At 37.2% G+C, this 26,713-nt stretch overlaps 1 protein-coding gene across 2 annotated transcripts; it reads left to right on the top strand.

Annotated features, from left to right (window-relative positions):
* The first annotated feature begins 1,452 nt into the window (after window positions 1-1,452).
* On the top strand, window positions 1,453-26,713 carry LOC126163100 (trehalase-like). 2 transcript variants are annotated; one of them, XM_049920016.1, is made up of 4 exons: window positions 1,454-1,620; window positions 9,043-9,152; window positions 10,174-10,256; window positions 22,872-26,713. In XM_049920016.1, the coding sequence occupies exon 4, from the start codon at window positions 22,884-22,886 to the stop codon at window positions 24,678-24,680; it is 1,797 nt and encodes a 598-aa protein (XP_049775973.1). In that variant the 5' UTR covers window positions 1,454-1,620; window positions 9,043-9,152; window positions 10,174-10,256; window positions 22,872-22,883; the 3' UTR covers window positions 24,681-26,713. The 2 variants fall into 2 exon arrangements, with proteins under 2 accessions (XP_049775974.1, XP_049775973.1); XM_049920017.1 differs by lacking the exon at window positions 10,174-10,256 and having other exon boundaries at window positions 1,453-1,620.

Here is a 26,713-nt window from a genome sequence, read left to right on the forward strand (position 1 = left end):
TCCAAGATCAATTTTCCTGAGTCCCACAGGAGATGGCACAACTACCCATAGTGTATCAGAGAAGACTAAACCATGATGCGAGGGTTCAAAATAGCGTTCAAGATTTATATGTTGACATTCACAACCTTGTTTCACCACTAGTACATCAAGCTGTCGCAGGTTCTCTATTCATTGGAAACAGAAGACTCTGTAGTTCTGACTTCACATATGAGACTTAAAATTCTCTGATGGGACATAACAATGATTTAGATGCGAAAAAGAAAGTATGCTCAACGCTATGCTTAGCAAGTATCCATTGATCTAGTCATATGTAGTCACATGGTTGAATGATGCTTTGTTGAATGCCAGAAGACAGAAAGTTATTTTTACTCTTTGATGGGCTATTGTGTGTCTTATGGATTTGCTATATGTGGAAACGTTCAAAGTAATTCTAGTTTTTATCATTTAGACTCCTCTTTAGTTAATACAGAGTCACCTCTTTTTCTTTCTTCTGAACATGTTTCTGTTTCAGAACCGATGACTATAAAAGTCATCGTAGAACTGTGAGTGAAGTTCTCTCAATTTTCCTGGTCTCAGACTTCATTGTGCTGCACTGGTTTAGCCATGTATCTACTAACTACTCTCTCAGTACTTCTGACATTGCTCACTTTAGAACATTAGGCCTACTTATTAAACTTGGTTTTTTTCTATATTTCCTAACTTTCAAAACTTTTGAAAGTATTTGTCCATGGTTACTGCAATTGTGCCTTTACCGCATTTACCTACCATTCTTTTCATATCACGATATTTTTGTGTTTATATATTATTTAGTTGCTCACCGGACATAAATTTGTATTCTAATGACGACTTGGTTTTAAATTTCCTCAGTTCACATAAATAAATTATTCCTCATATAGATGCTACCTGTTTGCTATTGTCCCTAACTATGTGGCACAGTATATAGAAAAACTGAGATCATACATTTTTTGAAGATAGTCTATGAGAGTTCACTTGACCTCTGTGCACCTTTTAATCATGTTAACATGCATGTCTTTTAGAGATAAAGAGAATTTTCTGTCATTTACTTTCTGTTACCATTTATTTCTGGTGGTGGTGTTACAAAATACAAAAATTTTCCTCTATGCAGTATTGTGTATCCCTGTCCAGTTTCATTGGTCTAAGATAACAACACCAAGACAATGCTGAATTTTTATTTTCCCTTTTAGCTTGCGTGAAATCATATAGAAGTCTCGATCTGCATGTTCTGTGCTGCGAGGGAATTACACAGTGCAGGAGACAGGCAATAGAACAGTTGGAAAGGCAGGAAGTAAAATAATTCGGTTCCTGACAACGTATTCGAATTAAATGAAAATAAAAAATAAAGAAAAAAGAAGTCACTTTTTTATCGATAGTCGAAAGTTTCGATTATACACGGATAGCTTTCATCATTCAAAGATAGTTGTATACGAAGAATTTGCATTTTGCAGAAGTGTCGCAAGATTTGCAGCGACATCACATGTGAAGGTATTTGCGGTATTTGTCTTTGACACTGTCACTACGCGAGAGTGCGTAGGATCATTCACAGTTGTTGGTTTGTGCACGATTCTTTCGTGTTTGTAATCATTCGTCGTTAACGCTGACGTAAGTGTATCTTAAAATGAAGTAACATGTATTATTGTGAGATGTCATTTAAGTTTTACTAGTTATATATTAATGTCATTGTTGTAGAAGTTGCCTCACAGCTGCTTCATTCTTCCCGTTCCTATTTTTCAGTACTTGAAGGGACTGTCACTTGTTGTGTGTTTTGCATAAATTAAATAACGAGGTGCTAGTTTTCATCAAACATGTTTCTTAAAGTCTGTCATCATTACTGTAACTGCTGGTTTCGTTTTCTGATCGTAACATCATTTTTATGTCCAGTTTTCCAGTAATTTTGTGTCTCAAATTATCTGTATTTAATTCAGTTTTCTTGCGATCCTCTGTACTGATAGCTGATGGAGAACGGATAGATAAATTCTGACGGTGCTTAAGAGTCGAATTTGAGAGCTAGTCTGCCATTTTCATGGTACATTTGGTCATGATAATAATTTTTGTTTACACAAATAAAAATCTCTCACTAGAGTATAATATTACACGGTCACCGTGCGGGGCTTTGCATTTAGACAATTTAAAACAATTAATTGAAATGCACATCTTAATTTATCTGTAAATCTCCATTACTATCTTCACTTTAACCTTTCTGGCTGCGTAGTTTTTGGCTTTCTCTATCAGAGTCTGCTGCATGTAGAGGAGGACTCTCATATATTTTATGGTGAGATTTGTGAATGCTATTGCTCTCACATTCTAGGTTTGCTTGTGACAATTTATGAAAGGGAGTTAGTGTGTGCTGAAGCTTTCAGGTGATGTCTAGCTGTGTGTAACCAATGTGTACTAGTGTTGAGTATATGGACCACGTATAATAGTTTTGCTCATTTTTGTGCAATAGATCGCTTACTTCTAATTGGAGAATTGTTCCAGGACATTACTCCATTTGACATTTATAAATAGGAGTATACTACGTAAACCAACTTACTAGTTTTTTGATAATCAGAAACATTTGTCTCCTTCAGAGTAAAAACCTCTTTACTTAGTGTCAAATTTATAATATCTGATTTTCCAGTTAAAGCCCTTGTCAGTACACACACTCCAAACTTTCTCATTTACAAGCTCCCTTTACTGCTTATTCTACTGCCAACCATATATTCTCGTGCAGAACTGCACAAGCTTCACACAAAGTTATGGTGGGTTCCTTTTAGAAGATAGTGGTAGGTTATACCATTGAAATTTCTCTTCTTCCTGCTAGTGCCCACGTGGTGAAAAAGATTCTAATATTTGTAAATATTAGAAAGTTAATTCTATCTCAATCAGCAGTATATTATGGTAGATCATTCTTCTTCTTTATAGTCGCCTTGTCCCACGTCATGTAGGTCGGCGTTGCTTTTCTGGATCCTTCTCCTCCATAATACTCTATCCATTGCCTCTTCCTTTCTGCATCCTTTCTCCCTTAGTTCCCCGGATATCTTATCCTTCCACCTCATCTTCAGTCTTCCTCTCCTTCTCGCTCCTTCAATCTTTATATCTTCAACTCTGTTTCAGATATACTCTTCCCCCACACCACCTTAGTCTGCTCTCTTGTATCTTTTTCCCTGTGGGTCCCACTTTCACAGCTCCTCTAACAAATTCATTTCTAATCCTGTCCTTCCTTGTTACCCCACACATCCACCTCAGCATCCTCATTTCTGTCACTTCCATCTTCTTTTCCTGGGCTACTGTGATTGGTCATGTCTCTGCCCCGTATATCATAGCAGGCCTTACTACCGACTTGTACACTTTCCCTTTCAACCCAATGCTCACCTTCTTGTCTCACAACACTCCACTCATTTTCCTCCACTTGTTCCAACCGCAATTTATTCAGTGTTGTATCTTGCTTTCCAGTCCTCCGTCCCTCTGTATGTACGACCCCAGGTATTTAAATTTGCAGACCGATTTCAGCTCATCATCCTGGATCTTGCAAGACCTCATCTGCACATCCTTCAGTGCTAAATATTCTGACTTTGTCCTGCTAATTTTCATCCCTCTTTCTTCTAGTGCCTTCCTCCATTCCTCCAGCTTTTCCTCAAGTCTGTTGATGCTCTGCTCACAAAGAACCACATCATCCGCAAACATCATATTCCACGGCGCTTCCTTCTTCACATCTTTCACCAGCACATCCATAATCAGGTCAAAGAGGTAGGGACTAAGCGCAGACCCTTGATGTAACCCTACTTTTACTGGAAACTCCTTTGTCATGCCCACACTACTTCTCACCTGTGTCATTGCTCCTCTGTACATTTCCTTCACTAACCTCACATACTTCTCTGGCACACACTGCTCACTCATGCTTCTCCATATTTCGTCCCTTGGGACTCTTGTCATATGCTTTCTCCAAATCAGTGAAAGCCATATGTAGATCGGCTTGTAGCTTCCCATGTCTCTCAACTATCCACCTTAAAGCATGTATTGCATCAATCGTTCCTCTGCCAGGCATGAACCCAAACTGTTCTTCACACACCACAGTCTCCTTGCATAATCTTGCTTCTATAACTCTTTCCCAAATTTTCATTGTGTGTGCCATCAGTTTAATACCTCTATAGTTACTGCAGTCCTGCACATCACCTTTCCCCTTAAATATTGGAATCAGTACACTAGTTCTCTACGCGTCTGACATCTCCCCCTGTCGCCAAATGTTCTTCATTAAATCCCAAAGAAGCTCAATTCCCTTTTTACCGAGACACTTCCATACCCCAACGGGGATCTGGTCTGGGCCAACTGCCTTCCCATTTTTCATCTTTTCAACTGCCCGTTCGACTTCATCTCTACTTATATCCATCGTTAATCCTTCATTTGCCCTTCCTTCCTCAGTTTTCACTCTTACATTATCTTCATTCAGCAATTTCTCAAAATAATTCAACCACCTTTGGATTATTTTTCCGTGGTCATGCAGAATTATTCCTGTTTCACCTTTCATTTGTTTTATTGCTGTTAGATCCTTAGAAGCTTTATCTCTTGATTTGCCTATCTGTGTCAGTTGTCTCATATCCTGATTTTTCTGTAGTTGTTCGTATGCCTCCCTTACTGATTTAGCTTTAGCCACGGCTCGTTTTGCCTCCTTCTTTGCACTTTTGTATGCTTGCCCATCCTCAGCACTTCCGGACATATCCCACTTACTCTTAGCGTCTTTTTCCTTCACAACCTTCTGCACCTCTTCATTCCACCACCATGCTTCCTTATCTTTTGGCACCCCTCTCCCAGATGTTAACCCAAACACTTCCTCCCCGGTCTTTGTTATAACAGCACTATTTATTTTCCACTACTCCTGCACACTCTCTGCCAATTTTACCTTTCCCAGTACTTTTTCACTAAACTCCTCTCAAATTTTTATCCTTTGATCTCCACCACGTAATTTTCCTTTCACATTGATTTATGTGCCTCTGTCTTTTACATACTTTCATCTCACAATCCGCTACAATCAACTTATGTTGTGTTGCTATTCCTTCACCATATATGACCTTAGTATTTTGCACCTCCCCACTATTTTTCCTTCTACATAATATGTAATCAATTTGGCTTTTATTTTCGCCACTCCTGTATGTTATTAGTTTTTCTCTTTTTCTTTGGAAATAGGTATTCATAATCACTAGATCAAAAGCCACTGCAAACTCCACTATATTTTTTCCTTCCTCATTTCTCTTGCCATATCCCCATCCTCCATGCCACCTCTCTTCCCCACCTTTCCTTCTGCCACCATGACCATTTAGATCCCCTCTGACTATCACTCTTTCATTCACCGACCATTACTCCATCCAAATCTCTCCAAAAAATTTTCTTCTCGTCCTCTGAACATCCCGCTTGGGGTGTCAGCACTGTTACCATTTCTCCGCCAATCATCATCTTAACATACATGATCCTATCATTTACTCTGCTGACTTCACATACCTCTTCTTGAAGCTCTCTGTGCAAAATAACTCCAACTCCTCCATTTCTTGATTTCCAGTATATTATGGTAGATCAGGTAGAGATTATGGCAGCAGAGTGGATTGTGTGCCTCAGTAATACAAATTGTCAAACCAAAGGCACAACATAGAAAAATACCTGTGGAATTGGCAAACAAACATATGGTTCCTGAAGAGGGGCAGCAGTCTGGATAATTGTGTGATCTTGTCTTATATCAGTAGTGCAAATGGCTGAAAGCTAAGGAAAACTACTGTTGTTATATTATGTGGTGATGTACAGCTCTGCTATGTGGCTTAAAGATATATTGTTGGGTAAAACATTCTGGAGGTAAAATGGTCCTCCCTTCAAATATGCAGGTGGAGCGTACTGAGAGGGTTCTGAATGTGGTACGTTATTTGTAGGTTGATTAGAGAATTTAAAAAGGATAAGTTCTAGTGATAGTAAGAATTGAAGTTATAGGGGCGAGATTTATGACCTGAAGACGACAGAGTTATCACAAAATCAAATAGGTATAATGCCAGGTGTAGGACCAATAATGATTAAGAAAACTGGAATGCAGGTGAATTACTTGTGTGCAGCATAATGAATGTGTTATGGTTACAGAAGCCAGGACCTACGAAAGTAGTGCTTATTGTCTCTACAGAGGTTGAAAAATTGTATGATATAAAGTAAATGGGTCAGTTTGTTAAGAGAGAAGGAGCATTTAATTGTGACAAGGGAGTAAAATTCAGTAGATGGAAAGGGAGAATTTCAGAAAGTGCCCTGGGAGAAAGAAATCAAAAGAGAAGGTGATTGGTAGAATTTTGCACGTAGCATGATTTAGTCTTTGCCAATACTTGATTCAAGAACCATAAAATATTATATAAGTGGAAGAGATACCAAAAGGTTATAAATAGATTATATGATAGGACACAGGTTTTGAAACCAATTTTAGACTGCTAAAGATTTACAGGGGCAGATGTGGACTCTGACCATAATTTATTGTGGTCTGAAACTGAAGAATTTACAGAAAAATGCAATGTGGCTAGGATAAAAGAACCACAAGTGATTCAAAGTTTTAAAGGGAGCATTGAACATAAATTACCTGAAATGTGGAGGGCGTAAAGGAGGGGAGGGGGGGGGGGGAGTGGTTAGCTTTTTAAGGGATGAGATAGTGAAAGCAGAAGAGGTTCAAATAGACAGAAAGACAAGGGGTTTTTGAATTTAATTAAGAGATGACTGAAAGTTTGGCTAGTTTTCTCAGATAGTACTTCATAGTAGATAACTGTATCATATGTGAAAAGTCAGAGTATTATTAATATCAGCTGCAAGGGTGTTAGTGCACAATGTGAACAGCAAGGACCCAACACATTACTCTTGGGGACACCTGAAGTAGCTTCATCTGTTATCAACTCTTAGTCCAAAATAACGTACTTCACCCACCCTACCAAGAACTACTCAATCCAGTAACAAATTTCACTTGTTGCTCCATTGTGGATGTATCATGAGCTATGAAGGAATAGTAAATTTAGTTTTGAAGAAAGTTTGGAGGGGGGTGTTGAAAAGTATAGAAGGAGACCAGAGTTTTGTGTGTAGAAAGCATCAAACCAGTCAGAAGACTGATACTGATGACAAGAAAAGGGCAGGTTCAGGTGAATGTAGGTAGCAGAGATGAAGAGGCTTGCCTAGGATAACCTAGCATGGGGAGTAGCATCAAACAAATGAAACAAAATTAGTATAGCCAAAGCACTATCCCACAGGGGGTGATAATGGCATGTTAATATGCAGTGAATGCTGAACAATGACTTATGAGCTGGACAGAGGAGATACTTGAATGATAGGTTACTATAAAAATAATTTATGCAGTATGAACAATGGGAATTGGAAAATGAGAAGTAATGAGAATCTTTATCAAGATATGCAGAAAATATCACAATGGCAAAGTGTATTTTAATCTTTGGACATCCCTATTGAATGAGTGGAACAGATAAACAACACAAAGATTCTTGTATTTCTGGAAAAATAAGTCAACGATACTATTGGTTACAGAAATAAGGAAAGAACTAGAAAGAAAAGTATCAAAGAATTGGAAATAACATAAACTATTGTAATAATAAAATATAAAATTTAGAAAGCTTTCAAGGCAAAAAGATAAGAAATCTGGGGACGGAAGGGAAAGGCAACAAATGAAGACAAGAGTAATGGAAAAAACAGGAAACAACAAAGGATAGTTTTTGTCACATGATCTGATTTGGCCAGTGTATAGAAAGAATGGGACAGTACATTATATGTTTCCAGGATTTCTAATGAAAGCACTACAGAATTATAGAAATACCTTATACAGTACAGGTTCTGTGAAAGGAAGATTTCTTTGGTCCAGTGAAAACTTTTGTATGTCCTTATAACATATTTTAATAAGCTAGACTTTTGCTAATCCGCTGATTCCTTGTACATATATGTGCCAGTTTAGTGGAAGTGCCAGGTTATTAAGTGTCCTACATTCAGTGTAAACGCATTGGGATTATACTGTCCTAAGATGCATTGATTTTCATAGAAAATTTATCTTTGAGTGTGTACATATGCAGTAGTATCACTCACTATGAAAAATGTCCAAAATTTTTAGTTTTTGTAGTAATGATATGCAATGGCAATATGCTTTATCACACAGTGGCTTTACCAGCATTACATCGGTACTGCATTTTTCCGATTGTTGCATAACGTATTCCAGGAAGATGTGTGCAGCTTCAGCACCAGCAGTGTGAGATATCGTCAAGTTCTCTCCTCCTGCAGCTTCATCATCATCACTTTAATCGTAATGTTCCTGTACACTTTTGATTAAAAGTTTGGCTATAAATAGTTGCTCACCCAACATTATACTCGGCAGCATTGGCTTTCTGTAAAGAACTCCAGTTAAACTTATATCTGTTTAGATTTTCTACTTGAGGTCTAGCATAAAGTGTTTCCTTTTAGAAACAGTGATACTGAACTGTAAAGAAAGCCACAATTTCAAACATGTAAAGCATTGTCTAACATTGTGATTAACTGACAACATTGTTGCACTTGAGAATTCATTTTGGTATTTGCCTTTCTGATTGAGTGTCAATGGTCGTGTGACTAGGGCCTCCCATCGGGTAGACCGTTCGCCTGGTGCAAGTCTTTCGATTTGACACCACTTCGGCGACTTGCGCGTCAATGGGGATGAAATGATGATGATTAGGACAACACAACACCCGGTCCCTAAGCGGAGAAAATCTCCGACCCAGCCGGGAATCGAACCCGGGCCCTTAGGATTGACATTCCGTCACGCTGACCATTCAGCTACCGGGGGCGGACATTGAGTGTCTAGAGGCTGGATGTGGGCCAGACTACTGATGGTCAAATTAGCAAGAGTATTAATTTACATAACCAAATGTTGTATGAGGAATCTTAGGGCTTACATGATATGGAGTACATATTTCTTCAGTTAACATAATTTTTTGATTTTGAGTCAGAAATACAAAATTTCCACTCCCCCCTCCTCGCTCAGGAGTATAATACTAGTTTCTCTTGCAGGCAGTGGAAAACACTCTCCCGAACTCTGATGAATATCTGCTTGAACCTGGAAGCATAGGTGTCAATAAGACAGAATAAGTAACTTTAATTTCCCTGTTACTTTTTGCACGGTAAGTTAAACTTGTAAAGTTTAGCAGAACATATTTGGATTTGAGTAAAGATTCACATATTTTGTAAAAGACTAAATTCAGATGGAATCTGCTTATCACCATAGAAACAAAAAATGAGTCAAACTCAATATTTCAGTGTAAAATGTGTGTCTCAATGCTCCACTTTAAAACATACCTCACATGCATTAGTACACAGATAGAATATTATTGATATTGATAACTTTGAAATTTAACTTTGTCCTCCATTCTGTGTGCAGAATTTGATCTAAGATTCATACAATTGTATATTAAAATTTTTTTAAGATTTTTAATAATTTACACAGATGTTGCTTGCTGTAGTGTTGATTGTTTTAATTTAAAAGTTGCTATACATCTGAGTTTAAATAAAAAACTACATGAAATGTAACTATTAATGAATGAAATTCATTTTAAATTAAGATAGTCATCCTGTCCTGATGTACCTGTGGTAGTATTGAGTAAAATAAATTTTATAGCTTGTCAGTTTTGTCTAATACATTACATACTGAGAATGGAAAGAGTGAAGATGATAATTCACCATATAGTGGACATGTTGAGCAGAGCATAGGCAAATAAAAAAGGACTTTTTAAGTTAATTGTTCATCTTATGAATGTCGAAGTTCTTGTTTATTTGCACATTCCCCATTGTCCACTATAGAGTGGTTGTTTACTCATTCCATTGTTTGTATTCCACACTTGAAAATGGTGTATGTAAAACACTTAAAATTTCAGTACAACTTTTATGTGAAACTGACCCTGTATTTAAATGTTTTGTGAACAAAACAGACAAAAAGTTACATCACTAAAGCACATTAAATTGGCACTTTGTGTGGCAAATTGCTCTTTCAACTAATTACATAAAGTGACAGTTATAGTTGTACTATTTCTCAGTTAGCAATCAACATTTGTTCTTTCTTCACTTGTTAAAGTGTGATGGCTCAGAATTTTCTGATGGTGCTATCCGCATGAACTTGAACAGTGTTTCAAGGTAGGTTCATTGTAGGTCGGTGATGCTGAGGCCAGCAGTTACCTTCTAGACGACAGCAATGGCTCGGACTTCATCCATCGTCACCAGTATTGGAATCGGTTAGTGCCTCTGATGTGTTGGTGTACCTTGGTTAAAATGTCAGAATAATGCCATTGAAGAAATGGTAGAAACAAATTTTCAGCTTCCAGCATCTCCAGAGGGTTGGCTGTTTGCTTCCATCTTCAGCTCAAAGTTGGTGTTAATTGTAATTAAAATTAATTATTAAAATTCCATTTAGAATTCCACCTCACTCCTATGTTTCTTACTGTTAACATTTTTTTATCAATTTATATTTTTGTCATTCATATGTGGAAGACAAAGATAAATATTCACTCACAAAATACGACAAGTTTTAAACAGTGCAGAGATAGAAAATACCCCTGCAACATTCCCTGAGAAGGAAAAAAAGAAATACAGAAGAAACTGTTTGGCTATCAAGTTCCACTTTACAATATTGAGGAATTTTATACTGCATAACCTGTAACTTTCCCAGCAAAGTGAGCAGATGTACCATGCTTACTATAAGTTAAGCTAGTACTGTAATAAATTAGCAAACTGATTTTCTTACTCTCACTTCGAAATAAATTTCTCTTGTAACATGTTTTTTTACTGCGTGTTTCTCGAGTTATCAGACACTTTTTCTCCTGTATTTTAGCAAGTTCTTGCTATGTGGTAATGAAGTCACCCAAAACAAAAACGGCTAATCATGTGTTTCATGGGAAACCCAACGTCAGCAGAAAATTTTGCCTTTTTTTCTTACCACAGGCTATTCTTTCTTCTCTTTCCTTTAAAAAAAGATTAGCCATGATGTGTACATCTGATAGTGAGTCAAGTTTAATCTGGTGCAACAATGGGTTAAAAGGTATGTCTTAAAAGACGGAGTGAAAGCCAAAGAATAGCCAGTACTGTTAACATGGAAAGGCAATAACAATTGGACAGTGTGGTGCCATCCAGCATGTGAGATGGAGCAAATTCAGCATGGCGGATGTGACGAGCAGATGTATATCACTAGTACAAGTGCTTAAGGACTCGCTAGCTGGTTGGCTTTATTTTTAAATCACAAAGCATAGTAAAGGGACTTGGAAATTGGAACTCACTGATCTGCAAAATGTGTTGAACTGTATTTGACATCCAGAATGAGATGTAGGTAGAGCACTTGCCTGCGAAAGGCGGAGGTCCTGAGTTCGAGTCTTGGTCCAGCACACAGTTTTAATCTGCCAGGAAGTTTCATATCAGTGCACACTCTGCTGCAGAGTGAATATCTCATTCTGGAAACATCCCCCAGGCTGTGGCTAAGCCAATTCTCCGCAATATCCTTTCTTTCAGGAGTGCTAGTTCTGCAAGGTTCGCAGGAGAGCTTCTGTAAAGTTTGGAAGGTAGGAAACGAGGTACTGGCAGAAGTAAATCTGTGAGAGCGGGCATGGGTCATGCTTGGGTAGTTCAGATGGTAGAGCACTTGCCCGCGGAAGGCAAAGGTCCCGAGTTCGAGTCTTGGTCCGGCACACAGTTTCAATCTGCCAGGAAGTTTTGTGTTCGACATGTTATTAATATGGCTTGTTCTCAATTAGTTTGTAATACAGTTAGTAACAACAAGCATTTAAAGATTAATGAATATGTGTTTGCCACAGCTTCCTTCCCATACTTGCACTCCCACTCCCTTGTGCGCCAACAGGTGCTGCTCTGTCTGTACCGTCATATGGTAACAGTACTCAGTCCCTCTTGGAGTACTGGTTATTTTTTGTGTTTTATTGTCTTGGTGAACACACATCACTGAACAGAATATGCCATTAAACTGATATGAGACAGCTCTTTTGAAGAAGAACATGAAATTCCATTTTTAAGTGTTTAGTTTGCAATGAGAAAAACAGATGTTTTCCAATGGTAATGATAATGGAGTAATGTGTAAAACAAGAGATGTGGAGTATTTGTTTATGTTGGCTCCATCAACCAGGAAATTCCAAATATATGCCAAAACACTATAGAAAAGCGCACCTTATGACACTTAGGTAACATCTTTGTTTTATTCCCTTTTACTCATTTCTAGCCCAAGGCAGTATTCCATTAAAGTTCATGCAAACTATTTGGAGGAATAAAACTACACTCAGATTGTAGCATGCTTGACAATAAATTACCAGTGAATGAAATGCTCTTACAAAGTGGAAAAGTTAACAAACCAGGTACTCAAAACAGTGTATACTTGCAGATAACAAACAGGTAAAAAAAATACAGAAAAGGACTTAATATTTTTTGTGAGGGGGAGGGGGAGGCATATAACAAATTAAAAAACATTGAAAGCTTCAATAAAAGGGGAAAATGAAGAAGAAAGTAGGAGTAAAATATGTTTCTTACAGAGAGGTGAGCATATGTGAAATATGCATGAGGCTGGTACAAAAGGGGGGGAGAAGACACTAACAAGTTTGTTTGAAGAGTGCAGTTTTGTTCTTGAGAATCTTTTGCTGCAGAATCATTTGTACCTCAATAAAGCCTTCCTGCTTACACCATCTTTGTCATGTTAAAACATGAGCAGAGCAGATAATGAAATAATTGGTGGTGCTCATGGTGTAATGAGAAAAATATAAAACAATATATAGGTGTATGTGGAAAACATCCCAAACAGTACATGAGAACCAACAAGAATTTTAAAAAAATTATTGCGGAACGTGTAAGTGCAAGATTTCCAGTGAGGACTCTTTTTTAGAACATCGTGTGTTTACACTTGATTTTACGTTATTTCACCAGGTATCACAGTATATTCCTAATACACTTCTACTGCTCCAACATAGAACCCTACCGAGCGAGGTGGCGCAGTGGTAGCACACTGGACTCGCATTCGGGAGGACGACGGTTCAATCCCGTCTCCGGCCATCCTGATTTAGGTTTTCCGTGATTTCCCTAAATCGCTTCAGGCAAATGCCAGGATGGTTCCTTTGAAAGGGCATGGCCGATTTCCTTCCCCATCCTTCCCTCACCCGAGCTTGCGCTCCGTCTCTAATGACCTCGTTGTCGACGGGACGTTAAACACTAATATCCCCCCCCCCCCCCCCCCAACATAGAACCCATCTTAATTCGTAGTTAAGGGAGAATAATCCACTTCCAGTGAGACTGCAGGCCATGCTAAACAAGGAAGTGTGTGCGTGTTGTGCTAAATTATCATGATCTTCAATGCCACAGTTTTTGCACCTCATAGTAGAAATTCGTCACCACCTGAGAGAGAGATCTTCTAGAAATAATTTGCTGTTTTGAGCTATAAACTTATTTAAGTTCAGAATCTTGAATTGCTTGAACTGATGACAACCATCCCTAAGTTTTCCTAAGGCAGTCATTGGGAAGTCAGAATGAACAACAATTGGTGGAAATTACACAATCCCATTTTTGGCGTCAAATACAACTATAGTGCTGCACCACTCCATGAGATAATGGTGTCTACCTCAACAGATTAATGTTTGCAGTGGATTGTTGGGATGGGATGAAACTGATACTAGAGCGTCCAGTGCTATTTGCTCATACAGCAAAATTATGCCTGTTGGTATGAGGACATGGTGGGATGGCTTGAACATCTATATTTTGACATTTGCCAGTGTTCTGCGTCCTTTGAAATGTTGTGCATTTCTTTATTAGGACTAATGGACCAAATGTTAACCAATTAATGACTTTACATTCTGCTTTAACTGCTGTGGCACCTGAATTGTAGAACAGTATAAATTTAGTGAAGATGCTTACCATAAGTGCAACAAGTCACACCTTTGTTGTTGTCTATCCCTTGCATTGAAAAAAACTTGAACACCACACATGGTTCTAGTATGCCTATATGTTACAACCTGATAAAAGTTGATGGTGCCCTCTTACTTTACAGGTTTGCTTCGAGAAGAAAAAAGTGAAAAATGCATAAAATAGTGTAGTCACCCAGTAGCTCATTCCACTCAGCAAATAGAAGAAACGTTGAGTTATGGACAAGCACATTAAAAAGAGAGAACTTGTTAGCTTTTGGAATAAATCCTTTGTCAATCTATTACTTGATGACTGGCATCTTTACTCCTAAATTATTTACATTTTGCCCTAACTTTCTGTACTATGTTTCTCAGGAATGAGATAATGGGTGACTTCACTTTTTTATGCATTTGTCACTCTTTTCTTCTTGCCCATTAGCAGATGAAATAAATATTCCTATATACAAATCTTTAAATCTTTGAGGTCATTGTCTTTATAATTCTGTATAGAAATCCAGTTAATATAAGTACTTCTTCTAGATTTCCGTACTGAGCGAGGTGTTGCAATGGTTAGCACCCTGGACTCGCATTCGGCAGGAGGACAGCTCAAACCCACATCTGGCCATCTTGATTTAGGTTTTCCATGATTTCTCTAAATCATTTGAAGCAAATGCCGGAATGGTTCTTTTGAAAGGGCACAGCTGACATCTTTCCCTAATCCAACGGGACTGATGACCTCGCTGTTTGGTCCCCTTCCCCAAACCAACCAACCAACCCGATTTCCATAGTTTGAATTTCTTTTAGTTAAATTTTTGGACTGCAATTTACATTTTTTTAAGAGCTATGTTTTTATTTATTACCACACTGAGAAAAGTAATGTGAAAACAATATGTAGGACCTGCATGGTCGTAAAAAAGCAGTACTGGGTCAATCCATATGAAGTGGTCCAGTGATGGTTGCTTGACCATTTTTAAATATTTTAATTTTTTTATATGTGATTGCCCTATATTTGAGAAGTTCAAAACAGTTTTTTAAAATAATTTATCTCTCACTTTTACTGAATGGCAGGCATTTTTATTTGTAGGCACACAATGATTTTTCAGTCTGGAGACATGAATATCTCTCTACTGGCTTAAGTTACAACATTGCGATTGGCATGATTGTTTTTAGAAAAGTGTCCTCTGCGAAATTGTCTATTACACAAAATACCCTAAATTCAAAAATAACCAGGCAAATTACCTCCAAAGTTTGGTGTCCAAATCTTTAAAAATCCACTTTTTAGGCCCAAAAATAACACAAGGAGTGATTTATGAGTGTGTATTTTTTTCCTATAGTTAGATATCATACACAACTAGCCTCATATAGAGCAAGAACACTTACAAATGCTTCCTTAATTTTTTATGAATTTTTGTAATTTGAAAATTTTCATTTTTTGTTAAGTTTGGGGTTAGTTATCTCAGGTGGGACTGAATATATAAATATGATTTTTGCACAGGTTGTACACCTATATGATAACAACATACTGTAAAAACTTCAACATTGATATCTGACTCTGAATGAAGATATGAATTTTTGGAAATGAGGAGATAATTCACATTAATCTACGTCTCATCTTATGGCTGTTGCCTATTCATGTGTGATATTGGCGGGATATAATCAGTTATTATTGAAGTAAGGTACTGAATTATAAACAAAAAGTGGAAACATCACTGAACTTAACATTTATATTATTTTGACATACTTAAATATTTTCAATTAACATCCTTAGAGATGCAACTGTTCCTAAACCTGGTGGTGAATGTTACGAACACTTATTTCTTCAGACAGCTTCTGTGATATAGTATAAGACCTCCCAGTTGCTGTGGTAAGTTCAAGCACTAAAAGTTTCTTTAAAACATTTTTCATTGGTATCCAAACTTTGTCACTAGTTGATTTCTTGAATGATGTTCTTGGGCCAGCAGGGTTGTAAAATGCACAAAATCATCATTGCTTTCCAAACTTATTGTTCCAACCTCTGCAAGCCACCACTGTCCATTATTCACACATGCCACTATGTCATTCAACGTTAAAGACAGAGATGTAATTTTACTTACACAATGATCCTCATAAATTTCAGTATAAATTTTGGTTTCTGATACACATATGGCCACTGTCATCTAAAGAGCTAAGGCCTTAGCACAGCTCACCATGTACTTTACATGGTAAGTAGTAATCTGTCCTTTCCATATTGTTGGTATTCCATCCTGGAGTTTCATTATTAATGTTGCAACTACAGTTTTGTATAATTTTAAGGGGTAATCTTGTGGACGGATAAACTCATAAAGTAAATATCGAGAACAATGAGGAAATAGATCACTGGCATCTTTATTTGCTACTCCATTCTAGCAATTTTATAAACCAAAATTTTCTTCTGTTGACCTCCTGCAACTAAACATTTCTACAGCCTAGTAGATTGCAGCATGTTCTTAATATTGTAGAATTATTACCAAAGCCGATGAAAAACTATAAGCTCTTAAACGTGTTTAACTTGTTCTAGGGACTATGGACTCATTAATTTAGTAAACATTTGAACCATAATACACTAAATAAATGAATGTCATTATACTTATGCACCGTATATGCAGTGCCTTCTTCCTCTCAGTTTTTTAAGTGTACACTTATAAGTAAAAATTATAATTTTAAGTAGTAGTAGTAGTAGTAGTAGTAGTAGTAGTGGTGGTAACCAGTGTTTTTCATGACATGGAATCTGAGAGCAAGATTTTATTTAACACAAAATAAGAATTATCTCAGACCGAAAGTGTACTCTGAAAATTTTACAAGGGCTATAGGGTTGATCTAGATGAAATACTCTATTCATCCTGCTTTAAAAATCTGTTTTAATTAGTCATTACCATGCTCACTTAAAACTTCAGAAACAATGTGCCTTAGATTCTGCAATTTTAATAAATGCTTGCAAAATACCCAATGTAAGCACTGTTGGGATAAACATCTGATGAAAAGTGTCTGCTGAAATTTCTAATTTTAATTTTGTAGGTTTGGTTGGGGATATGTCAGATCTGAAACTGGATTGTTTATTATTATTATTATTATTATTATTATGCTATATCATTGCATTGTGGAGTACCAAATGATGTAACGTGAGCAATACGTACATACTCGCAACTACACAGTGTCACAGTTCAGACAATGGATTTTTTAATGAAATAAACAGCAGGGTTTATGTGCAACTGTGCTCTGTGTGACAATAAAATATTACTAACTTGTTTAAGACTTTTCATTATCCACACACTTGTTGCTAGTCTTTTGTGTGTCCTTGTGGAAGGCAATGATTTTGATTGTTTGGGGGGGGGGGGGGAGCTAAAACATTATCCACAAATTTCATTGTGTTAATTCTTTTCATTGGGATGACAAGTGTCTTGCAGTTTTACATCAACTGTTGAGAAATGCATCATTAAGCCGGAATGTTTTGCCCATTGATTATACTGTTGGGGCAGCTGTCATGGCTATTTTGGTGTGCTGCATATTTAGCAACAAGGTGGTAAAGTTTTCAGTTAGCATAGTTTGGTGGTCATTCTAGTGGGTAAACAGCTGGTACGTTGTCATCCACATACAGGATTTGATGCACAGTAATTGCAGTACTTCCTGTATGTAACATGGCTGCTTTTTCTTTCAGTAGGACAATACATAGGCACACTCTAAAATATTATTAAAAGCTTGTACCCACACAGCCAGGGGTTAGTTCCATTCCTGCACACAGTTCTAATCTAGTGAGAAGTTTAGTGATAGTGCACATTCCATTGCAGAATGAGATATTAATTCTAGTATCATATTGTGCAATATTTTGCTTTTCTTATTAATGTTAAAATCTCAGAAGTATAAAAAGTTACTAACTGAAGAGAAGGTGAATATGACTCTGTTGACCGTACAGTAAAGCTTGCAACAGGCAGCAGGCGAAAGACACAAAGAAACAAATATTGTTATTAATGAATACTAAAAACTGTACCAATATAGTAAAAGAAAATTAGATAGGACTAATTATGATGGTAAAACTCATGACTCTATTTGAGGTGTATTGTCTGCAAATGACAGCAATAATAAAAATTTCAAATTAGTTAAGAAGTATGCTAATGTGTACACTGTATTTAAAAGGCCATTTTTAGTAGGGCTACCAATATTGTGAAAAACGAGCAGGATTGTAACAACTCAAAAGCTTGTAACTGTTTTTTCCTTCTGGGTGAAAAGTAGAAATGGAGCCTTTGAAGATAACACAAATGATTATTTTGGATGGTATAAAAGAAAATATTCAGGCAGTGAAATGGGGAATTGATTACATGCAAATGTCATATGAAATTTATGAGAGTTGGTAAAGCACAAGTGCGGAGGATGCAGTCATCTCAAGGCCAGATCTGTCGTGACAGAAAAAAGTGTTGTTATGTAGAAACTAGTAAGTAAGCATTTAGATATTTAAGATGATGTTATTGTGGTCTTCAATCCTGAGACAGGTGTGATGCAGCTCTCCATGCTACTCTATCCTGTGCGAGCTTCATCTCCCAGTACCTACTGCAGCCTACATCCTTCTGAATCTGCTTAGTGTATTCATCTTTTGGTCTGCCTCTACGATTTTTACCCTCCATGCTACCCTCCAGTACTAAATGGGTGAACCATTGATGTCTCGGAATGTGTGCTACCGTCCGATCTTTCCTTCTAGTCAGGTTGTGCCACAAATTCCTCTTCTCTCTAGTTGTATACAGTACCTCCTCATTAGTTACGTGATTTACCCATCGAATCTTCAACATTCTTCCTTAGCACATTTCGAAAGCTTCTATTCTGTTTTTGTCTAAACTATTTATCGTCCACGTTTCACTTCCATGCATGGCTACACTCCATACAAATACTTTCAGAAACGACTTCCTGACATTTAAATCTATACTCGATGTTAACAAATTTCTCTTCTTCACAAACGCTTTCCTTGCCATTGCCAGTCTACATTTTATATCCTCTCTACTTCGACCATCATCAGTTTTTTTGCTCCCCAAATAGCAAAACTCCTTTACTACTTTAAATGTCTAATTTCCTAATCTAATACTGTCAGCATCACCTGATTTGACTACATTCCATTATCTTCGTTTTGCTTTTGTTGATGTTCATCTTATACCCTCCTTTCAAGACACTTTCCATTCCATTCAACTGCTCTTCCAAGTCCTTTGCTGTCTGACAGAATTACAATGTCATCGGCAAACCTCAAAGTTTTTATTTCTTCTCCATGGATTTTAATACCTACTCCAAACTTTTCTCTTGTTTCCTTTATTGCTTGCTCAATATGCAGATTGAATAACATCGGGGATAGGCTACAACCCTGTCTCACTCCCTTCCCAACCACTACTTCCCTTTCATGCCCCTCGACTCTTATAACTGCCATCTGCTTTCTGTACAAATTGTAAATAGCCTTTTGCTCCCTGTATTTTACCCCTGCCACCTTCAGAATTTGAGAGAGATTATTCCAGTCAACATTGTCAAAAGCTTTCTCCATGTCTGCAAATGCTAGAAACGTAGGTTTGCCTTTCCGTAATCTTTCTTCTAAGATAAGTCGTAGGGTCAGTATTGCCTCACGTGTTCCAACATTTCTACAGAATCCAAACTGATCTTCCCCGAGGTCGGCTTCTATTAGTTTTTCCATTCGTCTGTAAAGAATTCGTGTTAGTATTTTGCAGCTGTGAATTATTAAACTGATAGTTCGGTAATTTTCACATCTGTCAACACCTGCTTTCTTTGGGATTGGAATTATTCTGTTCTTCTTGAAGTCTGAGGGCATTTCACCTGTCTCATATATCTTGCTCACCAGATGGTAGAGTTTTGTCAGGACTGGCTCTCCTAAGGCTGTCAGTAGTTCTAATGGAATGTTGTCTACTCCAAGATGCAGATAAGAAAAGCAAAATAAATGAAAAGTGAGAGGTGATATGAAAGGAGAATATTGTGTCTATATCATTGTACTGAAATTAACACTCAAGTGTTTATTCTGATTGCAAATAGCATGGATACCTAAATCTTTCTGTGCAACTCTGATTTCTGTTTGTTGGTATGTGTTAACAAAATATTTTGACATTAGACCACAACAGAAAATGCCTTATTTTAATGATTACTTCACTCTCCATGACTCCCTCTCTCCCCCCCCTCCCCCCCCCCCCCCCCCCCAATTTTGTGACAAGACAAAATAAACTGCCCATATTTGAACTTTTTCAGTACTTTCTGTCAATCTTATCGGGTAAGGATCTAATATTGGGAAGCAGTGCAGCAGAAGAGGATGGACAGTTGTGGTCTAAGTGGTCTCTTTAGTAGATTTGTTGCACCTTCCAGATACCCTGCCAACAAAACAGTCTTTGTTTCACCTTCCCAAAATATTTTCTATATGATGGTTCCAATTTAAATTGTTCATAACTGTAATCCCTAGGTAGGTAGTTGGAACAACAACCTTTAAATCTTTAAATGTAGACAAACGTGGTATTCCATTATGATCTATTGTTAGCACTATTGATTATCTGACCTGTAGGATAAACAAACAATTGGCCACTCTCCTACAGGCATTTATAGGAAAAGCTGACATTGGTATTAAAGCTTCTGGTTATTTTCTCAAACAATTAGAAGCTCTCAGGTTGAATCCAATGGTGAGGTCAGTTTTGATTCTGTATCACTATTTACTATGATTCCTCTTAATGAGGTAATGTCACAGTTGGAAAGTATTTTCACAAACAACATTGCAAATCTCTTTAGATATTATCACACTTTCAGTGGGACTACAAATTCTATGAGCAAACTCATAGTGTGGCTATGGGGAACCCATCAGTACAGTTTAGAGATTTTTTATATGGAAAAATTAAGAGAAGCAGCCCTTCAAATGATAGAGAAGAAATCCCCACATTGGTTTCAGCATGTTGTTGACACTTTCGTTATGACCTATGGAGGGGGGGGACATTGGAACTTTAGGGAACAAAGTCTAGAAAAAGTCCACTCATACATGTAAGTAACCTCTTAGAAATTCCAGTCACCATCCCAAACAGGAAAGAGTGATCGAAACATTGGTGCACCAGGCAAAAAGAATATTTGAAGCAGAAACTCGATCATTTCAAACCTGCCTTGGAAAGAAATGGTGACTCTGATGAAAAGATACATAGGGCATGCCACCCTAAAATATCTGGCACTTCGGCACTTCTAGTTAGAAAGAACCAACTAAAGAGACTTTCCCCTCTCATTTACGCAAAACAGTCATACATCACCTGAGCAGAGTATTGAGAAGAGAAGTGAGTAAATCAACAAGGAAGGTGCACATATATTGGAACATTGCAAAGGACCTGCGCCCACTGCTTGCCACAGCAGGAGTATGTAAAATCCCTTGCACGTGCAGCCAAGTGTGCATAGTAACTGCAAAAAGAAGCATTAACACCCACCTCAAGGAAAACAAGAGCAACCAAATAAAAATAATGATCAAAGTCATTTTGATAAAGGTTTAAAATTAAAAAATTTCAAAGAACCAGACAAGATTTAAACCCACAACTGTTGGTGTAGGGTTATGCTACACAACCAGTTTGTTTTTAAAGGTATGTAGGATCACGTGAAATTCCGAATTGCCCCCCCCCCCCCCCCCCCTCCAATTACTTGCACATGAGGGCCACCGGGATGAATGGCTGCAGGGTGTGAGACCACTGACCTTAACCTACATCACCATATAGATGGTTTCTCCACCACCAGGGACCTCTTCTTGTTAGTTTTCAATAGATATTAGTGATTGAGGAAAAGAGAAACTGACAAATAAGCAGAAGTGGAAACCAGTGTGGTAAGCTTTCAGGAAAGTATAAAAGAGCAGTTAGCATAAACTAGGACTAGATCTTAGTCTGTGCTCCCAACCACACCCCATACTCTTCTCCCAACAATACCTGTCGGTCCTAATCATTGGAAAGATCTATTTCATGAAATAGAGGATTGTTCAACCAATTGAGTGCTTTTACCACACAAAAATATTAAATGAAAATGAATTTGTATATAATTGTATGTTGACTACATAGTAATTTGAGGCAGAATAGTGGCTCAGTAGCACTGTGGAAAGTCATAACCAAACCATGCAAAAAACAGCAACAGGAGCTAATAGTGGGCTCTGATTCTAAGACTATAAATGTTGCTGCCAGGCAGAAAATTAAAACTGAAGGTGAGGTGTCAAAAAGTTTTGTTAAATTACAGGTTCTGAGAATACAGACTTCTATCTGTAATTGGCTCGTACACTTCCATAAGATTGGTGTTGTGCACTATGATAGCACAGCCATCTGGAAGGTGAGTAGTAGTTCAGTCTGAGAAGAAAGGATTAAAAAAATTCTTTGGATGGTTGCTAAAAAAATTCTTTAGATGGTTAGTTTAAATTCACTGATTGCAGTACTGTAGTGACAGTTCAGATAACTCTGCAATGGAAAAATTAGTGCTGATGTGGCTGCAGGAACTGCTCCCAAACATTTTACAGGAAGTGTAACAACAGTTTTGAAAAATATAGTTCTGCCTTTGAAATAAGACAGTCAGTTGCATTGTCTGAAAGAATTGAAGAAGGAGGGAAAGAAATTGTCTTGCTTGTTAACTGATTAAAACATCTTGAGAGGTATATTGTACAGTATCCCATCTTGGAGAAGTTTGAAGAGACTTAATGTTACAACAAAAGGAAAAAGAAAGTTAGTCTCTAATGTGAAACATTACCTGTAATATACTAGCACAGATCCATTACAGTGATTAACAAAATATCCTGTGATTGTGAAGTAAATGTTTCACAGTTAATACTAGCAGTCTTGGTATATTTATTAATTTCACTAGCATATTGTGAAGTATTTAGAGTGGAGTACTAGTTAAGTCTAGTTGTGTAAAGTAAATTAGTTAACTTATATCAAGTTTGAATGTCCCTTCATTTGTAACTGATGTTATTTATTTCCTTTTCAGTTTGTTTCGGAGATGTTCCTCGGAAGCGAAGTCATTCTGTGCCTTGCTTTGATGTCACTCGTCTCTGGAAGCGACACTCTGCCTCCGACATGCGATAGCAACATATACTGTTATGGAGAATTGCTCCACACAGTGCAGATGGCCTCAATTTTCTCCGATTCGAAAACATTCGTGGATATGAAATTGAAATATCCTCCAAATGAGACGCTCCAACGTTTTGATGAAATGATGAATCGAACAAAGAAAAATCCTACACGTTTTGATATTGAAGTTTTTCTAAATGATACATTTGAACCAGCTGGCTCTGAATTTGAGGAGTGGGATCCAGAAGATTGGGTTGAGCATCCTGCATTTCTTGACAGAATCCATGATCCAGATTTGCGTGACTGGGCTAGAAAATTGAATTTGTTGTGGAAGTTCTTGGGCAGAAAGATAAGAACTGATGTGAAAAATAATCCTGATCATTATTCAATTATATATGTGCCAAATCCTGTAATTGTCCCTGGAGGGCGATTCAGAGAGTTCTACTATTGGGATTCTTACTGGATTGTAAGGGGCCTTTTGGTGTCACAGATGTATAATACTGTTAAGGGCATGTTACATAATTTATTATCAATTGTTGACCTTTATGGATTTATTCCAAATGGTGGCAGAAAATATTATGCTATGCGCTCACAGCCTCCACTACTTATTCCTATGATAAAAAGTTATGTTGATGAGACAAAGGATATTGACTTTGTCAAGGAACATATTGTCACCATGGAGAAGGAGTTTCAACATTGGATGGTCAATCACACCATCAAAATAGAAAAAGATGGTGTTCAGTATAAATTGGCGAGATACTTTGATCTGTCCTCAGGACCTCGACCTGAGTCATACAGAGAGGATTACACAAGTGCCCAAATATTCAGAACAGCAGAAGAAAAGGAAGCATTCTATTCAGAGCTAAAAACTGCTGCTGAATCGGGTTGGGATTTTTCAACTAGATGGTTTATTTTGAATGCAACAAATAAGGGAAATCTTACAAATCTTAAAGTGAGGTACATTATTCCTGTAGACTTAAATTCAATAATATTTTGGAATGCAAAGATACTTTCTGATTTTTTTATGAATGTTGTTAATGACGCAGAAAAGTCTAGTATGTATGAAGAAATTGCTGAACAGTGGAAGGAAGCAGTGACCAAAGTTTTATGGCATGAGGAAGTTGGTGCTTGGTTGGATTACGACACAATCAATGAGATCAAGAGAGATTATTTCTACCCTTCAAATCTGGCACCGTTGTGGACAGGCTGCTACTATCAAAGTGATATGACTAGTGATCGTGTGGCAAAAATTATGAAATACTTGGAGAAATCGCAAATTATGACAAATCAAGGTGGTATACCTACGACAATGGAGCACAGTGGTGAACAGTGGGACTATCCAAATGCTTGGCCCCCTCTTCAGTATATAATGATCATGGGCCTGAATGCTACTGGGGATGACTGGGCGAAAGCACTGGCACTAGAGTTGACAGAGAGGTGGGTACATTCCAACTACAAAGCTTTTAATTCATCAGAAGCAATGTTCGAAAAGTATGATGCAACTGTCCCTGGAGGTTATGGAGGTGGTGGAGAGTATGAGGTACAGCTTGGGTTTGGTTGGACAAACGGCATTATACTGGAATTTCTTGATAAATATGGTGACATACTGCAGCCCGAAGACCAGTTCAACATACAGGCTGCTAGACTGGCAGGTGTAGGCATCATGTCAGCAGCAACAAATCTTGTTTTAGTCTGTCTTTCAGTGGCATTTCTGTTAAGTATATGATTTTTCTTTTAGATTATTGAAATTAATATGGCCAAATGTGACAGTAATGAATTTTTTTCTCCAAATTCTGTACAAAGGAATGTTAGAAGCATCCATAAAAAGCCTTGTAGGTTTTAAAAATGTTGCTACTCTTCCCCCTCAAATGAGAATGTTTGTGTCACTTGCGTATAAGTGTTAATTTATTATTTCTGAAGATCGTGTGTTCATCTGTCTTAAATTATGTGGAGACTTGTTAATATTGTTGGTTTATGTTTTCCTTTGTCTGTTGTCAGCAGCTAAGAAATGAGCTATTTTGCCCTTCAACAAAGTATTTGTTACATGTCAAAGGTGATGTTCACAATTGCTATTTGTTGATTCGATAAATCATAGGTGATAAGAGTTTAATTCCTCTTATGTCCTATGTCAAACTATGTTATTTATGCCATTGTTTAACTGGCTCAAAATTTGTCACCTCTGCTGTTAATGCTGTGATGTAGTCATAATTTTAATGTATCTTGGAAACTGCAGGTCTAATAGGGCCTACATACAAATTCATGGAAGTTAAATTTTTGCTGAAAAATTGATGCTAATAATAAATCTGAACAGCATTTGTGGACTAAGTTAGTGTATTTATTGTGATGCCTGTTGGTTTAATGCATTCTGATAAATATCTGAGTTATGTTCAGTTTGGAGGAAATGAGGAGGTGGCAAATTGTGATCAGTATTATATCCCAGTCATAAGATGCCCAATTTTGCCCCAGACTTCTGGTAAATAGTATTTCCCATACCAAACTTGGTTATTCAAGTGAAAAGGCACAAAATTGCAATCTAAAAGCTTCTGTATCAACCCAAATAACGGCATCCTTTTTCCACGCACTCCCACATGAAGTGAAGCTAGACAAGGCCATCTGTGAAGATAAATGATAAAGACAGCCTCGCAGAGTTAGAAGTTGACAGAGTAATACTTGCGGCTGCAGTGTTCTCAGATTATGGGATGCTTGCTGCATGTGGGAGTAATAGTGGGAGGGGAGGCAAGGTTATCAATAGCACCAGCATAATGTCACTTGCTTTAGATTCATTGGTTAGTACTGTAGCGTGTGCTTTGTAAAGAAACGGTTTTTTTTCCATCCTCTCCTGACGAAGTGAAATAATAATTACTTGCCAGTATTTCAATAGATATTTTTGTGTTAATGATTGTTTATGTACTGTTGCCCTGACATGAGAAATGTACCCTTGTGTTCTGACTGTCTGCAGTTTTATTTATTTTATTGCCAGCTGGCAGGTATTATCTACTCCCAAAAGACAAGGTGCCTGTATTTAGCCTCCCGGAGGTATGTTTTACCCCTCAGCAATCGTTGCCTTTGAATAGCAGAGTTTTTAAGTATTAATACAGAAGTCGACTGTTTATGCTGCCGTCATTATGCAAGATTTCTTTTATGATGTGTTGTCCTTTCTTTGTACTTATTTTCCATGTAAATATTTCACAGATACATTTCGAGATGATGCTCAAATTATATAATTATTTAAGAAGAAAAATTGGGGGTCAAGCTTGCTTGGTATAGGCATCAGTTTATACTTACCTCTATTCTTCACTCCACTTTTTATACCATTAGTTTTGCCTTGAACAAAATTAATACCTTAAAATATTAATTATCACAGAGTTGTTCCATATTAGTATAGGTCTGAAACTGAAAACAGTTGTATGTAACATTATTTTTATTAAAAATTTGTGGCATTAATTCCTTGTATGCATGTGAATTTCATGTATGTGAAATTCATATGGATACTTCCTTTATTTATTTATTTTTTAATTAAAAAGATGGATGTTATTTTGAACACCACATACAGTCAGTTTTATAATTTCTTTGTTTGTGTAACTGAAGTTTGATACAGCGGTATAGAACACTTTTAGTTCTAAATATTTGCAGTCCATATATAAATGATCAAAAACATTACACAAGTGTATTGCAAGTGAGAAATAATGTGAGATACAAATTTTACATTCAATAAATGTATATTTTTGTGCAATATTAAAGTGAAAGTTATCAAAATTA

The sequence above is a fragment of the Schistocerca cancellata genome, chromosome 2 (assembly GCF_023864275.1).
Source record: "Schistocerca cancellata isolate TAMUIC-IGC-003103 chromosome 2, iqSchCanc2.1, whole genome shotgun sequence".
Taxonomy (NCBI): domain Eukaryota; kingdom Metazoa; phylum Arthropoda; class Insecta; order Orthoptera; family Acrididae; genus Schistocerca; species Schistocerca cancellata.